This window comes from Watersipora subatra, chromosome 4, assembly GCF_963576615.1.
Source record: "Watersipora subatra chromosome 4, tzWatSuba1.1, whole genome shotgun sequence".
Classification (NCBI taxonomy): Eukaryota; Metazoa; Bryozoa; class Gymnolaemata; order Cheilostomatida; family Watersiporidae; genus Watersipora; species Watersipora subatra.
The window spans coordinates 5228405-5252126 of record NC_088711.1 but is presented as its reverse complement, the minus strand read 5'-3'; the positions used below and the strand labels follow the sequence as shown (position 1 = coordinate 5252126).

Genomic DNA, 23722 nt, shown 5'->3' with positions numbered 1-23722 from the left:
ACAACAGCATCAGATTCTATATCACTGACACTGCGTAAAATAATTTAACTCACAAGTAATGCGCTGGTCAAAAGCAAAGCTCATGGTAAGAAATTAGAAATAGCCTTAGGATCGCAAGTTATTAAAGGCTAGCTATGTCGGATATATGTTACAAAGATTCCTCACTCCATTCATCGCTCTTCGAAGCACTCAGGCTAATAAAACAACTGAGTAAGTTTACCAAAGCCCTTTTCTTCGACAGGATAAACAAGCTATCACATGTAAATTTTTAATTTGCCCCCAAAGCAATATGCCCAGCTGCAGTTTAGAGAACACAATCAAACTGGGCTTCATCTATTATTAATCGCTCTTTCTCTCAATACAGTTCAATAAAATAAACTTTGAACAAACTACTCAGTGAATAAGTGTAGCCTTATCTTCTTCATTATTCTTCAGACAATCAAGAGCACTCAGGTTAATGAGAAATGTCTAGAAGTTTTGTTAGGCAAAGTGTTAAGTTTAAGTGTACCCAGTCGCTTTAATCGAATATATGTAAGGGAATAAAAGCCAGTGGCGATTGTTACTATTTCTCAAACCTCTTATCTCTCTCCATGCTTGTTAATCACTAGATGTTAGGTAACCTTGTCACTAAATACATTCGACCCTCTTTAACACTGACTAATAGAGGTGGTGGGTGGTCTGTTTAGCAAACTGTCCAGTTTAACCGATATGCCTGTATGCATATGTAGGGCTACGTATACAGGAGAAAGAATCACAACAATGCGACCTATATACATTGCGACCTATATACATTGCGACCTATATACATTGCGACCTATATACATTGCGATCTACATACATTGCGGCCTATACACATTGTGACCTATATACATTGCGATCTATATACATCGTGACCTATATACATCGCGACCTATATACATCGCGACCTATATACATCGCGACCTATATACATCGCGACCTATATACATTGCGATCTATATACATTGCGACCTATATACATTGCGACCTATATACATTGCGACCTATATACATTGCGATCTATATACATTGCGACCTATATACATTGCGACCTATATACATTGCGACCTATATACATTGCGACCTATATACATTCTATTATCTATACTTCATATGCTCTATTATACTTTATCTATACTCTATACTTAATGCTATACTTTATATACTTTAAAGTATTTAGCATGCTTTAAATACAAAAAGTAAAGCAAACATTTATTTATTATGTAGATGGCTTTATGAAGACGTGGTGAATAGAGAACTGAACTATGTCTAGACACACAACTTGTATTTTGATAATCATATCAATTAATGTTATAGCTTGCAATCTAGATATTATACATTAAAACCAAACAATCATCTTAAAGTAACATATATGCAGGTATCTTCAGTTGACTTTTATCTGACCTTTAATTGATCTCACAGCTAACTTATAGCTGATTTGAACTAGTATACTATATTTCTGTGTCTAGACACAGAAATACCCACTCATAACGCAGATCATTATTATGTGCATTTGCGGTTGTTATATTTTGTGAGAATGGTAATTTCCACATTTTTTCATTGCGGAAACCTTTAAAAATAGCAGCGAAGGTTAGACAACTCCTGTAGTAGCAAACTAGTCATGGAACCTTTTGTTTACATGAGGTATTACAATTGTTTTGTTCTACTGAATATTAAATAGGTTACTGTTTTAAACTAGTTCAAGCTTATGTTGTGGTTTTGTTACATGTTTATAAATAATATAAAGTTATATTGCATCATCATGAAAGTCGAATAGCATGCGAATGATATGGCTAAAAAACGTACTTTCCTTTTGCGAGTGATTTATACAAACAACTCCGATAGCCATGTATTTCTTACATTTAATAATTCTATAAATTTGTACTAAAAATTATCATAGACTGATTAACAGTTGTTTGAACATAGCTGCACTTTGGTTGCAGCTGCTCTGCACAAGTGTCTACATCGTATTCGATATCCAGACTAATTGGGTTCATTTTAACAATGGTCAACTGTACACTCATCACCTGGGACTTAGCACCTAAATCAGCTAACCCTAGCATGTTGATCAATTTATGTTTAGGCGTGTTAGTCACCATATATAGTACGCACAATGTTAAGTGTTATTACAATCCTATCATTGTTTTAAGGCACAGTAGCCGAATCATTTAGAATAAGAAACGAGCATATATAGCAAATAACTGATTAACATGCCTAAGGCTTTGCGACGAACACGAGCTGGTTGGTTGCTTATCTTAAAACTAGATGGCGCACATATTTACTGACTAAGTGATTAGCATACCTAGAAATAAACAACGCAGCATGTTTGAAAATTGAAGTTTAAAAAGTTAAAATTTTTAGTGAAAATATTAATCACCTGGCTCTAAAGCAAGTTACCTTTTTTACTTCACAATCTGTTAACCTACTAACTTTCAGGTGGTTCAACTTATGGTTTAAAATATTTTCGTGACTTAATCATTCAAAATATTAGGTAATGTTTTGCCATTAGTTGTCAATCTCCCTACCTACCTGTTTGTTTCCTATCTGTTAGACATGTTAGTCATTTACCTCATAAAAATGTTAGTCACTTTATAAATGTGTTAGTCACTTAGCTCATAGACATGCCAATCACCCATTCTTCATAGACCTTCAAGCTTTTATGAATATTAGTTACTTCAATTTTAGATAAGCTACTTGCTCCTAGATTTTAGATATGTTAGTTATTCAGCCATTACATGGGTTGTTTAGGGTATTTAACAATGTATTTGTTATTAAAATGCTCAACTCGATGGTGAAATCTATAAGCTTATTCTTTAAGATATGAACTCTTTTACTATCTAGTAGTATTATGTAAAGTGATCAGCATGTAGAATGACTACTTATCCCGGTTTGGCTCTTGAGATGTCTGGGTAAGTTTTTGTCACCATCACAAACACCTAAAGATTCAAAGCCATTTAGCTGTTTTAGTGAGGCTAGATTATTGATGTCATTAGAACAGCCTAAGACAAACTGGAATGACATGGTGTTTGTTTCATCATAGACATCTACTGAAAATGACTGAAATACAATATTTACAATCTACAGGAGGATCTGTCTATGTCTGCATCAGATGGACAGACCAGGAAAAAGCAAGGAGTATCAGGAGAATGCTCAACAGCGTCCAATGCACAGACAGAATTCACTCACTACAAGAAAGACTTTAGGTGAACAGATCTACTTTGTATTTTGTAGGAGCATTTGTATCAGTAGTAGTAGCAGCGACAATCTGGTTCAGCCTCATCTTCATGGTCGGCGTTTGTGAATATTTACATGTGATTAATGTTTAAAATATAATAAAATGACAACAAACGTGGGTGCTAAAGAAGGACTTACACAAAGTGTTAGTAGATTTTATCACAAAGTATCGGTATGTTTCTATTATTTGTGATTGATTTTAATGTTTGACGTAATCTGACTGTCAGAATGTTTCAAGATTCAAATCGAAAAAACTTGATTGCGGTTAAAAGGCTCAGATCAAGCGAAAGTGTGACATTTATAGTTGCAAAGAGACTGACAGAATAGAGACCCATTTTTGCTGCAACTTGAATGCAATTGCCGATATCAATTATAGCAGCGATAGCAACTAGTGACATCATTTCAGCCATATTTTTCATCTGAGCATTTTAACTGCAATCAAGCGTTATTAATTTTAATCTAGAAATATCCTGACAGTCAGATAACCTCAAACATTAAAAACAACCACAAATGATAGAAAAATACCGACTTTCTGATAAAATCTACTAAAATATTTGCATAAGTTCATCTTTAAGCTTCTTCTCTGAGATTTACCTCTATAGAGATACCTCTATTCTACATAATAACCTTAGAAACTTTTATCTATAAAAATATACTTCGATAGCCTGTGTTCCAGTTTAAACGGCAAGATGGCATAATATGGGAGATATGGCGACATTCTTTTAAGCAACCTTTCTTTCTTTGGTGGTCACTGTTACACACGTGCCTTTATCAGGACCTGTTCTACTCGCAATATTCCTTTATTCATCAGACACTGTCTCGTAAATATTCTGAGATAGTTTTGGTTAAATGAGGAAGTACATCGATTGCCGGTAGAAATGCTGTCTAGCTATTTCCATCCTCTTGGTGGGAGTTAGCCCTAAGCTCACATAAGTCCCAGGATGGCTTGTTTGTAAGGCTATATTTAGCATCTAAAGAAGCTCCTGGCTCTCTCTCTAATGTCACCTGCTATCAAATGTTAATAATAATGATTAACGAGACAATGCTAGTCATTACATAATTCTCTGTATTCTCAACTTCGCTCTGTGAGTTTTAGTTTGCTGTTAGTTCTACTCAATTTAAATTTAGAATTGATAATGTCAATATATATCTTTAAAATATTCTGAACTCTTAGAAATTTATTTGGCGTGAGTGCACTTTAAGCACACAGTGTGATGCAACACGTATAGATAAAGGAATACTTACTTGATGCCATTACTTTGACCTTTGACCTGTCTCCTAATATTATTTAGTGAAAAGCAGCTGATTAAAAGAGCCCTGACTAACAATGACTTCCTCAAAAATATAGACAAGAACCAAGTGCTTGAGGTTGTCAACTGCATGGTAGAAGAGAGATATCAGCCTGGAGACTTCATCGTTACAGAGCACGAAGGTGGCAACCACTTCTATGTGTCAGCGGGTAAGCCCAAATACATTATAGCGTGTCACCTAATGTTTGTATGATTATTATAATTCAAAAACTGCAAGCTTGAATTTTATCGTAAGATTGTAGAATATTGTGTTAAGTTTTTGGAAATAAACATGACACCTATGCGTTAATAATAAAATGTACTTAAATTTCATCACTTTGCAACCAGCACAATCTGAAGTACTTGCAATTATGATCAAAATATTAAAATAATAATTTAAAATATATGTGTAGACTTAGCAGGTGTCCCACTTCCTTTGAGACCTCGGGCTAATTTTAGCTAGAGTTGACTGACCTTTGCGATCTTCTAAACAGGTTTGTATATAGTGATAGTTTAAATTGATTTTGTTGCCTTCACGTCAATTTTAGTAACAGAGAAATGAAATTCAATTTAGAAAACTTAATTTAACCAATTATTTTCAGTTGTTTATTTTGTGCATGCAAATAGAGCATAAATTAGCAAGTGACTCCTGGCAAATGTTTAACAAATTTCTTTCACACAGGTCTTCTTTAATCAGAATGGTTGTTCTTCTTTTATATATTTTCAATGAGAATCACTTCAGCCTTTATGTTTTGCACCTGTACAATTAGTTACTTGTGTCTTAGAGCATAAACTTGTTATGGTGCAAATATCAGCTCTTAAAGTATATTGCAGCAGCGATTTAACTGTAGCTGATTTATAAACCTGAGGCATCATCAAATCTGGCTGGTCTTTAGAGAGTTGGTCATGTTTTCTGATATCCCTTTTAAATTAGTTATCATCTACCTAAACGCATGCTGATTGTACACTCACTATCTGTACACTCACCATTTGTACACTCACTATCTGTACACTCACCATGTGTACACTCACTATTTGTACACTCACCATTTTTACACTCACTATTTGTACACTCACTATCTGTACACTTAACATATGTACACTCACCATTTTTACACTCATCATCATTTGTACACTCACTATCTGTACACTCACCATATGTACACTCCCCATCTATACACTCACTATTTGTACACTCACCATCTGTACACTCACTAGCTCTACACTCACCAACTGAACACTCAATATCTGTACACTCACTATCTGTACACTCACTGTCTGTACACTCACTGACGGTGCACTCATTAGTTCACTAATGATTTTCACATTGTCCTACTTGCGGCGCTCATTAGACCCCCCCTGTGACCCCCTGTGACAGCTGGGCCCAGATGATTAGCCAGTGAACTCGCTAATTGGAGCTTGAAACCTACAATTTATAGATAGCCTTAAACATAATTAGATTTTTAACAGAATGGCAGTAATGGCAAGCCTGATAAGATAGCGGTTTCATGGAAAGGCAAAACCTAGACGTATTGTTCTCTTCTGACATTGCGATGTGTTGATTGTTCAGACCTTCTGGTTTAATTAACATTTCAAAGGTAGTATAGATAGCATATAATATGTATATTTAAGCATATTTAAGCGTGGTTCCCATATACACCACAAGCATGGGAGGGGATTGGATTGTAGGGCTGGTGGTTATTGCGGTCTATTGGCTACTGCTACTTGTCAAGTACCACCAGAGTTCAGCGCAAGAGTTCATCACTGTTCAAGTTACTGGTCAATTTTGGTTTTTTATTAGCAGCATAGTGCTTGATATTTACACTTCTCATTACTCTAAAGGCTCGTTCACACTTTATCGCCGTATCTCGGCGTTGATGCCACGATACTTTAGAGATTGTCGGTGATAACAGTGTTCACATTATTAAAAACCCATTCGCGTATGCATCAGCAAATAATCTCTGACGAAGTGTTCTAATTTTTCTTTTTAATTTTTCGCGAAAAAACCTCTTTGTTTTTACGTGCTCGAACTTCAATTTTCTACATGTAATAGTTATAATCTTTACTGATGCTGTTATAAGGTTGATAATATCAAACAATCATATGTTTCAGTTGATAAAAAATCATATTTCATTTTATCATTTTAGACTTCATTTATTCACCCCATGTTTATTTATAGCTGAAGGATTGGATGTTTCAATTTCTGATATGAAAACATTAACAATTTTGTGTCTTTGAACAATGCTTTCAACCTGTTTCATTTCAAGCACACAGTATATCATCTCTAGACACACCATGTCACCTCTAGATACACCATATCATCTCTAGACACACTATATCATCTCTAGGCACACTATATCACCTCTAGACAAACTATATCATCTCTAGGCACACCATGTCACCTCTAGACACACCATATCATCTCTAGACACACTAAATCATCTCTATACTCACAATTAGCAATTTAACTATTTTTGTGTCATGCCTGCCAATCATATAAAATTGTCCCCAAAGTGAACATTTTTTGTAGCTTTTTTATCCGGCTTAGCAACAATTAGCCAAAAGGAGATGACAACTTCTTCACATTATGGAACAATTCATTTGATTAAAAATGTTGATCAGCATGTTTACTACTAATTGACTGGCTAACTGTCGTCTGTGTTTGCAGAAGGAGACCTGGAGGTGTTAAAGAATGGCGTAGTTGTGGGCATGATGGGACCTGGCCGAGCGTTCGGGGAACTGGCAGTGCTATATGGATGCTCTAGAACTGCGTCAGTAAGGGGTTAGTAGCGTCAGCCCTTCCATTCACACTCTAAGGTTAACCATAGCCCTAAGCAGGTTGCATATTTAGTCACACTCTTCTACAAACTGTTAATAACACCAACATCCTGCCTTTAGTTCCTGCATCAGATGCTGAGCAATGTTTCACTCACTTCACTTTAGCCGTAGGCCATCTCTGGTATGTATACACATCTATATATAAGATTGCCTGCGGTATGTACACCCATGTACATACAAGGTTAGTGCTGTATGCTTAACTGTCTACCAGGTTATTTGAGGTGTTTACACTCATATATATGCAAGGTTACTGCAGTAAGCTCAGCTGCCTGGAAGGTTATCTGCAGTGTGTACTCTCATGTACATACAAGGTAACTGTAGTAAGCTCAGCTGTTTGCAAGGTTACCTTGGATATGTACACCCATGTACATGCAAGGTTACTGCTCTAAGCTGGGCTGTCTGCAAGGTTACCTGCGGAATGTATGCCCTCCTACATGTAAGTCAAGTTAGGTTTTTTTGCGCTAGCTTTGAATTTACTCTAGGTAGGTGAAGTTAGCATACTATTAGTAAAGCTAAATTAAATTACCTAGTCACACAGAGAGCAACTTAGTGAGTAAATTCAAAGTTTGATTCTAGTAGAGGTAGTGGGGAGTCAAGTGTTTACGCCTCAAAATATAATTCACTAGATCCTAAACATGTAAGTTAGCTATTTCTCATATATTCTAGTTACTTGTTTTTTAAAAGGTTTATTCACTGTGATTTTAATCAACTTTAGAATGGTAATATTACTTCATATTGTTCATACTATGTATAGCGATTAACATGCCTGGGAGTAAATATGGTGACTAACATGTCTAAAAGTAAGTATGGCGGCTAACATACCTAGAAGTGATTTAGTAGATGCCTCGGCTCCAGATTAGGAGTGAGTCTATCAGCAAGCTTACCCAATGTCTAATAACTAACAGGTGTAAAAGTTGAAGGGTTTGGAAACATTGTTAGAAACATCACTGGCTGTGCTTATCTTCACGTCTCTGATTACATAAGCCTTCAACATACAAGGCATTTAGCATATGAGTATATGTAAGATACACAGTGTATTATGCATGCTATAGTGATTTAACTTTTGGAGTTGTATGATTTTTGCTTGCGCATAGTATAAAAACTACCTTTTGTTTTTTATGGGTTCACCGCAGTTTACATACATGCTAACATTGATAATAACATTGGTTAGATATGCAGTCAGAGTTGCATTCTAGTCTTGATCAAATCATGCTACAGTACTTGAGTTGTGTTTATTTGTTATGCTGTTGGCTTAACTAGCAAAATGTTTTATGGTTAAATTCAAAGTCTTGAGAGTTCGGTAGATTATGCTAGAAAACCAGGTTTAGCAAAGCCTTGCTGGCCGTGTAGTCTAGTGCCTTGACAACTATAGGGCTGCTAGATATTACTAATTAACATGGTAGATTTGGAGTTGTAAAAGATATCTAACTACAGCTATGTGAGAGCCTAGCTTAGCTTTAGTTTAACTCTGTTAAAGTTATGTAGATAATGAAAATTATTTTATTCCATCTTAGTTATTCTTTGTAACAAAACCAACCAAAACTAAAATGACTTTCAAAATGTTGTCGTACCTGCCTTTGATTTTAAAGCTGGATGTCATTAGCATTATTGATGTTCTCATGCAATATTCAAGAGAATTAACTAAAGTCTCTTAGAAGTGTAAAGTTTGAGCCTGTTAGTTAAAATCAATCATGAGGCTATTACGGTAAAAAGCAAACGTAAGATGCAACCACTTATGGCAAGCATTGCTTTTACTCCCAGCAACATAGTAATGCCAAACATATTGATTTCCTTTTCCCAGACAAGTTACCGTTACTGAAACAATCATGTATTACAAGTTATAATGTGGGCTGTAAGACTCACTAGCAAATGTAAATGATAATAAATCTTTACCAGCGATGTATGATTGTAAAAAGAAAAGATTGAGGTGACTGACTACTACAGACAGCTATTATAAACCTGTATTTCTACATACAGCAATCCGGTCTGCCAAGGTATGGGCCCTCGAGCGAAAGGTGTTCCAGGCTATAATGATGAGAACAGGATTGGAGAGACAGAATGCACGAATAGAGTTCCTGAGAAGGTCAGTGTTTTTCTGGGTCTGCTGTCTGTAATTATCCACTATGACCCGGTACTTCTCCAGTACCAGCTACACGCTGACTTATGTCCAGCATAGTCTCTCTTCATCGCTATGAAATGCAATAAGAATTCAGCCTCATAAGATTCTACAGATTAATTGAATTTAAAGAGTTGTTGTTTTATTCATGCAGTGTTCCGAGTCTCCGGCAACTTGGAAAAGATGAACTATCAAAAGTAGCAGACGTACTTGAAGTGGTGAGTGCTGTTGATTTTTTAGGCTTTGGACCAATCCACTTGTCTTCTTAAAATGTAAAAGCCCACATACCTTTATTTCATTCCTTATATTTCACATAAGGTTGTTTTTTAAATGATGCCACACTAGAATCATAAAACTGCAACTTTTAGTCAATAAAACAAATGGTTTGACATATGGTGTTTAAAATACCTCTATTTTGGGAGAACATATTTTAGGTGGAGCATTTAATCATTCGTAAAGTAGTTATCTTGATATTGTCGGGCAGCACGGCAGTTTTAGTAATGTCAGTAACCAAGATACTTTCCACACTATATGTTTATTCACTTCAAATCTTATTAGTTTTGTTTAATTGAAAACATATTTTTAATTAAATTAATCAATAAGAAATATTTAATTAAACAATTTAATTAAGCATTGATTAATTAAGTTGTTCAATTTATTAAACGCTGAGTCACATGCCTTTTTCATTTTGTCAGTTCATAAACAGCTTCAACAGCTATTTATAGCAATCGCAAGCCCATCTTGAGTAGCTTCGATGGTCTATTCAAACAGGACTCATTTGAAGCGGGAGAATACATAGTTCGAGAAGGTCAGGTGGGTGACACATTTTACATCATATCAGAAGGCAGCGTCTCGGTCACGCAAAAGATAGTTGGTCAAGATGAACCCCAGCAAATTCGCATTCTCACAAAGGGAGAATACTTTGGAGAGAAGGCTCTACTGACGGAAGAAAGACGGACAGCCAGCATCATGGCTTTGGCCCCCGGGGTTGAGCTACTCACCCTCAACAGAGAGTTAGTCGTTACCAGAATCAATTAATGAACCATCTTAGTGTACATGGCGCTTGAAAAGTCTTTCACATTATAGGGGTTCTAGTGATGTCAAGAGCCATATACAGTCAAACTCGGATAACTCACCCTCGGATAGCTCGAACACATGGTTAACTCGAACGGATTTGTTTGGTCCGCTCCCACGCAATGATAAATTGCTTTAGATAACTCGACAACTTGGTTAACTTGAACAGTTTTTTGCCCAACGACAACTACGACGGTTGTTATCGCTTTATAATATTACTTTATTCCAAGCCATAGAAATAAACCTCAACCCTTAGTAGTTCTTAGACATTGTTATTACCATCATCGACAAAATATTTTTGTTAACGACTTTTCTAAAGGTTTACAAAAAATCAAATTTTACCAAACATCTACTTAGCGATGGCCCTCCGAAAGCAAAGAAAAGTGAGCTAACTTTCAAATAAACTTAAAGAAAAATCGGCACACTCGATCTTGGTTAAAATGCTAAAAAAGGAGATGTCTTTTTTTCTGAGCATTTCAACAACGATCAAGTTTTGCCAATTTTAATCTGAAAAACTTCCTGGCGATCAGATCACCTAAAACAACAAACCAATATAGAAAGGTCAAGATAGAAAAGTCTCTATACTTTCTGATGAAATATTTTTTTTAATTTACAGTAGAAGCCTTTTAATTTGCAACTAGCCATCTATGCATTTGATTTATATATAGTTTGTAAATATAATTTTATCTACTAATAAATACATGGACTTGTGACAGTGCTCTGATAACTTGCATGCTCTGATAACTCGAACACTTTCGTTTGGTCCCGTGAAGTTTGAGTTATCTGAGTTTGCCTGTATTTAGAAGATTATGGGTAGATCTATTGATTATGGGTAGATCTATGTTTAGGAAATGAGTAGACTTGCTAAAATAAGGATTCAAGTAAATGTGGGCAAACCTACTCTTGGTGAACTAAACAACAAGTCATTTAGCAGGTTTGAGAATACTGACAAATAGCAAATGCAAAATCACCAGATCTGTCAGTTAGCTAACTCATGTTAGTCACTCAATTAAAACTTTACAAAATAGATTAATTACTCAGTGAAAAAGAACAGACAACTCTTGCAAAGTTGCTCTATTAGATATAATATATGCACTAAACAAACAAAGCTTACTTAAAACTTTAAAACATAGAGCTATATTTTGATAAGCATAGCTTTGTACTTTAAGTCAGTTGGAGTTTTCTGTCCCCGTCTTACTTTAGGAGCTCACACTGTTATTAGATGTTTGTCAAATTATTACTCCTGAATGTAGAGAGAGTGTTTGAATTACTCAATTAATAGTTTTGTATTTGTTGCAGAGCATTTTCCAAGCATATAGGGAACCTGGAAGCATTTGATAAGGATTATGGTGATAGGCAGAGACACGCCGAATGGTGAGTTGTCTGATGAGCTTCATTTAACAAAGAGTAGATAACTCTCTGATTGCAAGTTATATGTTTTAAAGATGTTTTTAAAATAGAAATAGGCAGCACCCGACCGGTTTTCTGGAAGATTCTCACCTTCATTCTTTCTTTTATCCTCTATTCTTGTTGAACTGATAAATGAAGAAGCATGCACACGCTTACTAGACCTTTCTCAGTAGTAGAGTTTTCACACTTTCATTAGTTTTTCATTGGCCTGCAATAATAACCTACTGCTAGTCTTTGCAATTCTTGAAATTGTCCTACCTTGTCTACTTCTAAACTATTAATGCAATCGATCCAGCCAGTAACTTGATCAAATTAGATCAAATCGGCATTGCGAAAAATTTTATGAAATACTTACTCTCTAAGCACATAAGGCTGCCTTTGTTGGCCAGTTATATCATGGATTCTTGTAACTAGTAGCTAAAAGGCTGCCTTTGTTGGCCAGTTATATCATGGATTCTTGTAACTAGTAGCTAAAACTTCACAAGTTTGAATAAGGCTACAAACAGTCATAATTATTCAGATATAAAATGAGGTTTTGCACTAAAAATGTGAGATAACGCTGTCTAGCCTTGAGTACTCAGTTTTAACTCCTATATTTGTTTATACCGACAGCGCTGACATTTGAACTGCTTGTATCATTGCCTTTCATCGCTCGATGTTGACTGTTGGTTCTATTTCATTTTTGGCCTAGCTGTTGTGACTCCATTGTAACCTTTTTTCCTTCAGGATATTTAGGTAAGTCTATGCTGGCATTACATAATGTAATCAAAGGCTAATCCAGAATTGTTCTATAATGCTTTTATGCTTATTCGCTTGGCTTATTAATGCATGAGATGCTTAGCATAAAGAAGACTGTGCTGGTGTATTCGGCTGATATCTATGAAGTTTGCCCTTTATGGAAGACACTCTATATGCTGCGCTTGCTCATCGTATTTGGAGTTTTTTATAACCAAAGTTTATTTTTTTGACTTGATTATAACTTACAGAAATCTGTCAGTTTTTGTCAAGGTTCTCTACTGACTCTGTTTTCTTCCTAATTAGGAAAGATAGCCAATCAGATAGTGAGTCTGACTTGCCAGGCGGAGTAAAGCGCATCTCATTTGAAGAAAGATTTAAAAACCTTCAGTTGCAGGATCTTTCCTATGTAGCCACTCTGGGTGTCGGAGGGTTTGGTCGAGTCAAGTTGGTGAGAGAATTTAAATATCTTTGCTTGTCTGTCCTTTTCAACTCGTCACTTGTCTAGTAGGCTACCTGACTGAAAAAACTGATAAATAAGAGGATCGATAATAAATAGATAATAATCAATTTTAGTTTCACTTTTTATTTTTCAATCTGCTTACATACTTTGTTGATATTTCAAACTATAGTTAGTTTTTAAACTATGAGGACAAAATGGTGTTTATAAACAGCGAAGCTTGGGGCATTGAGGGCACCGATAGATGTAGTTTAAGAGTTGTCCTCCCAATCTATTTAAAACAAAACACTGAGTAAATCATAAAACTATAAACAGTATAAGAAATGGAAATATAATGACAAAATTATTTGAAGATATTATTTTAAAAGGTCTTCCGCGCTTTTCAAAATCAGTGTAAACAGTTTTGAACTGCTGGTTCTTATCGTTGATCAGCCCTTTCATGGCCTCAGGCTCATGTAGCTAGTCCAGCCCTTTCATGGCCTCAGGCTCATGTAACTAGTCCAAGTATGTCTACTGTTACTATCATCTAAACAGCTTTACTAAAATGACAGTTGACTAAAATGGTTTCACCAGTGTACCTGACATCTGACACCTGACATGTACCTGACATCTGACACCTGACATGTACCTGACATCTGACACCTGACATGTACCTGACATCTGACACCTGACATGTACCTGACATCTGACACCGGACATGTACCTGACATCTCACAATGTTCTCTTGGTTTTAAGGTTCGAATTAGCAGTGACAAGAGCCGTCCATACGCTCTCAAATGCCTAAAGAAGAAGCACATTATAGAGACAAGACAGCAGGAGCACGTCTTCAGCGAAAAGAAAATAATGCTCCTCTGTGACAGCCCATTTATAGTGAGGTTAGTCAGTCGCTAGTTATCTGATTCCGCTGATTGTCAGCGCTCTCCTCACCATAATGTTCAGAGAGTGTCCATCTCCTTCTCATCATCTCTTTCTTAGTTCGTCCACCATTTTGTAAGCAGTCTGGCGACTGTAGCAGGATGACAATCAGAGGTCGACATCAGACTAATAATTCAAGTGTTACTTGCACAAACATGATCAAACTGTTTGCATATTCAGTGAACAGGTCGCTGTGTCGGCCATGTTTGCGGGTGAAGTTTAAAATACTTGATACTGGTATTTATTTTAACATAACAATTTCTGAACGTATAACTATAACGTATCATACTTCCTTTTTTGCTTCATCCAACTGAATAAGCTTTCGGCTTCAATCTTTGATAGCCATAAGAAAGTTGTAGTTGATAAATTCTCTTCTCTTGACTCACTGGACTTGGTTTTATTTATACTGTTTGTAAATTTCAGGTTACACCGAACTTTCAAAGACAGGAAGTTTGTGTACATGCTAATGGAAGTGTGTCTGGGTGGAGAACTCTGGTCTGTTCTAAGAGACAGGTACTTGACTGCCTATCTAAGCTGACTTTTCACTTTTCTTTCAAGTCAATTTCTTGCTAGAGCTGCATAGCTGACAAAACAAGGCCTGAGTGATAACACTACAAAGATTTCCTGTGTGACACTTTTGGCTCAGATGCTATAGCCATGAACATATGAACATGTTATGATTCTAAAATCCTATACCATAGTTAAAGAAATGTCATCACATCATAGAAAATGGCTTCTTATACCACCGATAGAAAGATTTGTATAGATCTTGGAAGCCATACCTAGTTCGATACTCGGAGGTAACCCCATGCTTCCAAACTTGCCATATATAATTGTGTGGTTATTACAGGGGATGCTTTGATGATGCAACAGCGAGATTCTGCGTGGCATGTGTGATGGAAGCATTTCGATACTTGCACTCTAGAGGCATAGTATATAGAGACCTCAAACCTGAGAACCTGCTGGTCACTCAACAGGGCTACATTAAACTGGTCAGTATCATTTTCTGTTGTTCTTCTTGTTATATCATGCATCAAACTTTTTTAAAAGCGATATCAACTTTCAGAGTTCTTTATTAACTTCACTCGCAGTGTAAGATGGCTGTTGAAGGCAACAGCAGTAGTTTTGGTTTAACTTTAGCTGAAAAAATCTCGTAACAGAAGTTTATACTTGGTTCTGTTAAGCTTTTTTGATATCATGTCTACATTACAGTGCATAGACAACAATTATGTGTATATAATACTTGTTGGGCTGTTGGGCATAATTTGTGTGGCTGGCTCACCGTTGTGCTTGGCTGATCAGATTTACAATTTATTTATGTTTTCTTCAAAGTCAACAGCTTCTTCACATCTACATCAAAATCCAAAATCGCATTTATTCCGCTTGTCAGCGCAAATATCTAGAAGTAGGGGCAGAATTTTCGAGAGATGCCTATTTTTAGACCAAAATATAAATTCATTTTCAGAGACAACAGAGGACACACTGTCTTCAGCCGGACAAATTCTCTATTTTGCATCATCGTATGGTATATGTCTGTAATAGCAAAGATGCTACAGAACAAAGTGATAGTATGCTCATGCTACATGGTTTCTAGGTTGACTTTGGTTTTGCCAAGCACATACCTCGTGGAAGAAAAACATGGACCTTCTGTGGAACTCCTGAGTATGTGGCGCCTGAGATCATACTGAACAAAGGTCATGACCATGCTGTTGATATCTGGGCTGTTGGCATCCTTATTGCAGAGCTGACTACTGGAATGTGAGTACTCTAAGTTCTAGCTGCCAAACATTAAAAAATTAAAATTTTAACAATACCGTTATTCCGTATCGAAAAGCTATTTTGAAAGTTTATTTTATTGATGGCGGGTTGAGAGAGACATAAATGTCAGAGTAATTAAGAATTGTGAAAAAGAAATCTTAGAAACAAAGCTAATGTTGTTTGGGCCTTCCTAGTTTAATTGTAATGATAGAGTTGTCAGTATTCAGGGTAATATCAAGTAGTGGATGAGTCTGACACTTTCTGGGCAACTTGCCAATCACTAGGCGAAGCTTTCAACTGGCAAAGAGAACTATCTTTGCCAGGCTCAGGCTTTGCTTTACCATAGAAATGACTTTTACATTTACTTATTTTATCGTATTAACTTGCTTTTATATATTCAATCAGTAAACTAGAAGGTTTTAAAATCATTCTTACTATAATGTGACTCGAATTTTTAATAATTTCTCGGTCACATGTATCCTTGCAATTATTATAATTGATTCACCTGATAATCATATAGAATGCGTAGATCAGATTGCTCAATAGCATGCATTTACTTTTATCTAATAATGTATAGATTTTTTAACAGTTTTAAAAGCCCAATTTTGAAATTTTTAAATAATTATGTGTCAGTACACTTTAATGTCATGAAGTAAAACTAATGATATACTAAATGTATGAAAAGCATGTCAGCAGTATAAACGACGTGGTGTTTGTGCTTAATATTTTCTGTTAGCAGGTTAGTGCATGATAGTGGTACACGCTGGTATGTTCCAACTGTCAATCACATCTTTTGCGCTTGGGTAGTCACACTAATAACTACCCAAGCCAAAGTTTTTGTGAAATTGTCTGCCCTGGACATTCTCAAGCATATCATTCTTTTTTGGAGTTTTAGTAAATGATAAAACATCAATTTGAAGAAGAATTTTAAATTAGTTTTTATATATTATTAATTAAAAGTTGAATAGCGAACTCTGTGAACCAATCATGACAAAGCGACAAATAAACACATACCAAAAACTGAAAATTCCCACAAGCTCATTGTCATTAATAAAAACTGATCGACATACCAGAGAAAAGTTAACATGTTTATGGTCCCAAAGTGGCTAAAATTGAGACAGCTAGTAGGAAGGCAGCATGAGAGAACCCGGTGACACCCAGTTACAGTGATCATATGTGAAACTTTGGTAGACAGATGCAGTTGTGAACAAGACGATCTCTAATGTACTACAAAATGAGTGAAGAGAAAGAGTCAGTCCGGAGATACTCCATGAGATCTCGTAGTTGGTTACTACAGACTGCTATAGTAACCTACCAATTCTTTCAATTTAGCCTATTTCTTATTGCGAAATGGGAACTTCATACAAGCCTTCAATACAAGACTGATGTTAGGAATGAGGCTAAATAAACTTGTAATGTAGTCTGCTTATGGAGCGCATGATTTAAGCAAGGGTACAAATAAAAAGGTGTCTAGGTTAAAAGTCAGTTTTAAAATTCTTTCCTAAAACCTTTAAAAAGTTTAAATTCCAAACAACACCCTGAAGCACTAAGCGTTAGCTAGGGATTGTCGTGTCAAAGTGGACACTCAGAAACAACAACCCACCTGAAATGACGTAACAGTTCAGTTGGCTGCAATAGTGTAAACAAGCTAGATGAAAAATTATGTGTATTAATTTGCATATTGGGAAAATTGTAGATAACAACACAAATGGTGAATCAACCAGTTGAAAAATTTACATAAGCCTTCAGTAGAGAGAGCATATAATTATCTATTGCATACCAAAAGGGCCTAAAAATATTCCCCAATACATTTCACCCTTGTCTCTAAACCAACTAAAACAAGAAATCTTGCAAAGAACAATGTTTCATGAAAAACTGTTCCGGCTGAAAAAAGGAGGTCACACCTAATTAGCTCTGCACATTAGGTCATTTAGCAGGATTAGTACGCTCTTGTTGGTACAGCTATGAATTGTATCAGGTGCCCTTTGATTTCTAGACTGGCATACTATGGTTTAGAGTTGCAGCGGTGAATAGCGCAGTTAGGTGGGTGACAAGTGGAGACAGGTGGGAGACAGGTGATTCCGTGAGCCTGTGAGGCTTTGTTCACAAATCTCTTCCTCGCTGGTATAAATCATGAGTGACGTAACGCATATCTTGTTCTGGTGCTTACTCACACCTATTTATTCTCTGAGTCATTTAGGAAGTTTGTATTTTGAACATGAAACATTTTGAACATTTTGCATGAAAGAAGATCTGATAGGCATCTTAAAGTTTCTCCTTACACTATCCTAAGATGCTTCATTATATACCAGCTGGTTAGTATCGCTAGCAATGCCAATATTGAGGGTTTCACGATCGTAGACATCACACCCATCCTATATCTCTAACATCTTAAAAATTCTAAGAACTTATTTTTTAAATACTCCTGAAGTCTCGTGTTGTCATTATTTGTTGATTTTAATTATATTTCATTTGCTTTTGTCGTCATTGGCCTGTGGGATGAAGGTAACCTTCTTCACTTTATTATAAAACTTGAACTAAAAAACAGAAGATGTTAAAGAGATTATTCTATGTCCATCTTACCAGCTACTAAACCTCTTGAAGACTAACAAAACTTTAAACTGTATTCAGATACATAAACGCGGAAGAAAGCCATGGAGATTGTGCTGTCTGCTGCTCAGCATTGCGCCACTGCTATTACACAGACACCCAACTAGTTGCCACAATCTGTGAATGTATTATTAATAATATTATTCAATAAATTGTTTAGCAATAGATTACAATAAAGAGCAAGTTAAATGTTGTATTATTTCGGCAGAATTCAGCACAAAGCCATTAGCTGAATGGCAAATCTAAAGACTCAGGAAGACAGCAGAAAGGCCATCAGACTAGATTATTGTACATTCTCTTCAGGATAGAGTCACCATTTCGTCTTATTTCTGTTTGTCCACTAAGACTGATACATCAAAGCATTAATTAGTCTCTGATTTTATTCTGATGTAGCCTGTGTGAACTCAAACCACATAGGGTAATAAGCAACCTATAAATATGCTCGCCCCAAGCTAAAAACATTCTGTATCACATAAAAAGGCCAGTTGACAAATTTATCTTTGCGCCAGCCCATTAAAAATATTTTTTGATTAAATATTGCATGAGCATATAATCATTGCTCAATAATTTTTGTATTTGGAGGGGGGTGTATTTATTTGTCAAATATTGCAGCTACACTTTCTAGATTATGCAGGAACTTTAATTTACACCATGCTAAAACAAAGATTATTCCTGTTATATTATCTACTTGTAAAAACAACTTGTCTGTTGCGATAGATGTTATTAGGAAAATGCTGGCTGTGCCCAATATGATTCAGCTATGTGACAGGTGAAACAAGGTTAAGCACCTGTTTACACATATCTCGTTAAAGTGGCGTTATCTTTTGCACCCAGAAAATCTCTTACCACAGAAATGGCAATTCAAAAATGTGTGGGTTGGCCACCGAGGCCATCATCTATGCCAACAATATTTGTTATGATAGATGATTATAAACTCACACCGTGTGCAACTCAAGCAACTCAAGTCGTGTGCAAGCACACGACTTTCAACAGATAACATTTTCTTAGTTCAGAATGAGAGCCAAAGTGTGTCATCGTTGCTGAAAGTATCGTGGCATCTAGATTCAATCGAGTCTGTCTGTTTTTAGCCCTCCATTCACAGCCTCAGATCCAATGAGGACTTACAACATTATTTTGAGAGGTATCGACGCCTTGGATTTTCCCAAGAAAGTCAGCCGCAATGCTCTCTCTCTTATAAAGAAACTCTGCAGAGAAAACCCATCAGACAGGCTCGGCTACCAGCGCAATGGACTACTTGATATAATGAAGCATAAGTACGTGTATATCGAGTATCTTATTACAGTCTTGAGATCACTTGAGGATTTAAACATTTTTTAGAAGCATATCATACAGGGTTCAATGAGTGTATATTGTTATTACTATTATTATTATTACTATTATTAGTACCATGAGAGATTGTTAGGTGTAATAGTTATCCTAACAATTATTACCACATTTGTGAAGACGGTTGATTAGTACAGTCGCTAGAGCTTTGTTCTGCACGCTGAAACTTCCGTCGAACAGTAGGTTTAGACAGAAGAATTAATAAATACAGGGCTTATAGCAAAGACTATTGTTGTTGTGCTTGACAAAACTATTCTTGCAATTTTCAACCAGTTTATTACATAAATTGCCCTTAAAAGAACATGAAATTTAACAAAAATTTATAGACAAAATATAAGTTTATGTGATAATCACTTACGGTGATCTACGCTTATATGAAAGGCACGTACTTTCAGCGTTTCATTTATTTACATCAAATAAATACATCGAGGTTTTTCGGTGAATATTACAGAATATGATTTAGTTTTTTGACATGACAGCGTGATCAGCAAGCTGGCCATGCAGTTCTAACAAATTATAATCTAGCATCAGCTGTAGAGGCAGCACTACTCTTGCTCTTATCAGTGCTGACATTGAGTTAAACCATATGAGTTAGAAACCAATACACTTTGACAGCAGCGCTTATGTCAAGAATGCATAGATTTGGGCACAAGCTAGACGAATATAATTGATTTTACTTACAGATGGTTTCAAGGTTTTGACTGGGAAGGCCTGAGAAACCTGGAACTGGAGCCTCCATTTAAACGAAGTTACTCGGAAGACTCGAGCAACTTTGATCACTACCCTGAAGAGAATACGGAGCCTCCTGATGAGCTCTCTGGTTGGGATGAAGACTTTTAGCTGAAGCAGCAAAAGGCATCTAGCGAAGCTGCCTCTTCTCGTGTCTAATCTTGGGCCGTACACAAATACATTTTAGTATGAAAACCATTAGACGATAGCAATTTGTGGAAAGTGTTGTAATTTCTTTTGTCTGCGGTTATTCGTAGAAACACAGAACTTGTTTAGATGGACGCGGGTGTACTGTAGACTCAAGTAGCTAGCATCGGTGGTTTGATTAAATTAAATATTAATTATATTAATAGTCTTTTCAGCCAAGAAAATAGTTTGGAAGTTTATTTTTCTTGTCCAACAAGGCGCCAATTTTTCAGCAACTCTAGTCTCTCTGTAGTCATCGAGTATTTTCCTCTTTCAAATAGTTTTGTACATATATCTACTGATATCTAGTTAATCGCTAGAAAGTCTCAGTCATGTTCTGTATATATTTATATTTGACAAATTTTCTTTCATGCAAGCGTATATTTTGTCACACTTCCTGTGAGGATTGTAACAGCAAACCTTTCTAGTCATTATAAATAAATGGTTTTGGTTAAGATCCTATGATACCAGCGGATAATATAGCAAAGAGCTCTTTTAGGTCAACAGATAACATAAAAAAGGGCTCTTTTAGGTCAACAGATAACAACAAAGAGTTGTTTTAGGTCTACAGATAACATAACAAAGAGTTGTTTTAGGTCTACAGATAACATAACAAAGAGTTGTTTTAGGTCTACAGATAACATAACAAAGAGTTGTTTTAGGTCAACAGATAACATAACAAAGAGTTGTTTTAGGTCAACAGATAACATAACAAAGAGTTGTTTTAGGTCAGCGGAAAATAGCAAAGAGTTGTTTTAGGTCAGCGGAAAATAGCAAAGAGCTGTTTTAGGTCAACAGATAACATAACAAAGAGCTGTTTTAGGTCAACAGATAACACAACAAAGAGTTGTTTTAGGTCAACAGATAACATAACAAAGAGTTGTTTTAGGTCAACAGATAACATAACAAAGAGCTGTTTTATGTCAACAGATAACATAAGAAAAGCGGTTTTAGGTCAGCGGAAAATAGCAAAGAGCTGTTTTAGGTCAACAGATAACATAACAAAGAGCTGTTTTAGGTCAACAAATAACACAACAAAGAGTTGTTTTAGGTCAACAGATAACATAACAAAGAGTTGTTTTAGGTCAGCAGAGAACATGACAAAGAGCTTTTGAGGTCAGCAAAAAACAGCTAAATATAACACCAGATAATATTTCTTTTAGCACAAGGGGTGAAGCAACATCATCAAACTAGACAAAAAAACTCGTCTATTGTCACTAACCAACATACTTAACATACAAATAGCAATCCCATAAGACTAAGTCTGCCAGGTGAGTATTTTACCAGAACTATTGTAACACATACCGTAATGGAAGACAGCGTTCTAAGGGCCAATACTCAATAATCACCTCAACACCAATACTTCCAATACTCTTATTTTGTGTTTCAATACTCAACACCAACATCCAATACTCTCTCAGACAATATACAATTCTCTCTCTGACATTATCCAATTTTCAAAATTAATATCCAATATTATGGTCGGCGATAAGCCAGTATCAATATTCAATAATCATACTGAGCATGAACTCACCCATTATTAATATCCACATGGTGATGCTGAACATGTATGAGGCCAGTGTACACTTGGAAGGTTCTTTTGGAATATGTGTTTACCTAGTATCCTGAAGTAACCGTTGTCTAGTTCTCCGTTTCAAAAACATTTGAAGAAGATTCTTGGTTTTTAATGGGGATAATATGTACTATAATACTCGAGGTAGTTTGTAAGTTTGCAAGCCTAACATCAGGAATCTCTTTAGAATCACAATGGTATCATAATATTATGGTATCACGTGAGACGAAACTTTGTACTACTTGTAAGTAGATTCAAGTCTCTTACCTAAAAGCTAATGAACCATTTGAGGGCCATTTGATATGGTTAAAGAGCTAATAATATATTTTCATTGTTAAAGTGCAGCCATAATTGATATAATTTACCAAAAGGCTTCATTCAATCAAATTGATTATTATTATTAAATTTAATATTATTATTAAATTTAATACTATTATTAAATTTTAAATTATTATTTCTTTATATAATCAAGTATAAAGAAAGCAATAAAGAAAGTACACAGAAGTTTCTTAATAAAACATGTTTTTACACATCAAAAGGGCTGAATTCACAGGTTTCTTTTCTCATCGGCCCATAATCTGTTATGCAATTTCAGTCTCAATGATTGACAGACAATGTGTCAAACATCTAACTGACAATTGTCCAAATCAGGTTAAAAATATCATTGCTGATACACTGGCACGAAGCCAATTATCTTCTCTACCTGAACTACTCGCTTCTCTACTTTTGACTTATACATATCAATTCGCATTTTCCATTGCTTTTAATGTCATCAAAAACTTATATAAAATATAAACTTTGTTTTATTTATTTAACTACTGCCGGTATCTAAGAACTAGAGTTTGTGCCCCAACATACCTACACAACATACTTACACAATATACTTACACAATATACTCCAACAATATACCTACATAATATACTTACACAATGTACTTACACAATATACTTACACAACATACTCTCTAGTATATACACAATATACTTACACAATATACTTACACAATATACTCTCTAATATATACACGATATACTTACACAATATACTTACACAATATACTATCTAAAATGTGACTGAATTTGTATGTATATCTGAAAAGTCAAAACGTTCTTCACTAGAAATTTGTTTCGCGGTGCCACTCGTCAGGTATCTCTATTAAAATGATTATTGTTCAAGTATTTTCAACATTAATTGATGAAGTTAGATTTAAGATATGGCATGTAACAAACTTTGCTGAAAAGCGAATGCTATACATGAATATGTATTTAACTTGCTTGTGCAGTTGAGAATTTGCTGCAGCTTTGGTGGAAGGCTACGCAGAATCAGACTAAATATATCTGTCTAGTCGTGCAGACGATTTTAGCAAGATGGCAAATATGAAAGTTGTGATACTCTTGAAGGATTATGATGGAAGGGGAAAACACAAATACTT

At 35.6% G+C, this 23722-nt stretch overlaps 1 protein-coding gene across 1 annotated transcript in view; it reads left to right on the top strand.

The window, feature by feature from the left end:
- LOC137394456 (cGMP-dependent protein kinase 1-like) overlaps positions 1–21178 on the top strand; it is a 40810-nt gene extending 19632 nt beyond the window's left edge. The window contains exons 5-18 of the mRNA XM_068081178.1: positions 3103–3221; positions 4545–4711; positions 7210–7323; positions 9357–9462; positions 9650–9713; positions 10267–10508; positions 11869–11943; positions 13021–13165; positions 13910–14049; positions 14513–14602; positions 14940–15081; positions 15684–15847; positions 19546–19731; positions 20485–21178. Of these exons, the coding sequence (XP_067937279.1) occupies positions 3103–3221; positions 4545–4711; positions 7210–7323; positions 9357–9462; positions 9650–9713; positions 10267–10508; positions 11869–11943; positions 13021–13165; positions 13910–14049; positions 14513–14602; positions 14940–15081; positions 15684–15847; positions 19546–19731; positions 20485–20641 (1911 nt within the window). The 3' untranslated portion in view covers positions 20642–21178. The remainder of the gene's footprint in view (positions 1–3102; positions 3222–4544; positions 4712–7209; positions 7324–9356; positions 9463–9649; positions 9714–10266; positions 10509–11868; positions 11944–13020; positions 13166–13909; positions 14050–14512; positions 14603–14939; positions 15082–15683; positions 15848–19545; positions 19732–20484) is intronic.
- Positions 21179–23722: the final 2544 nt, after the last annotated feature.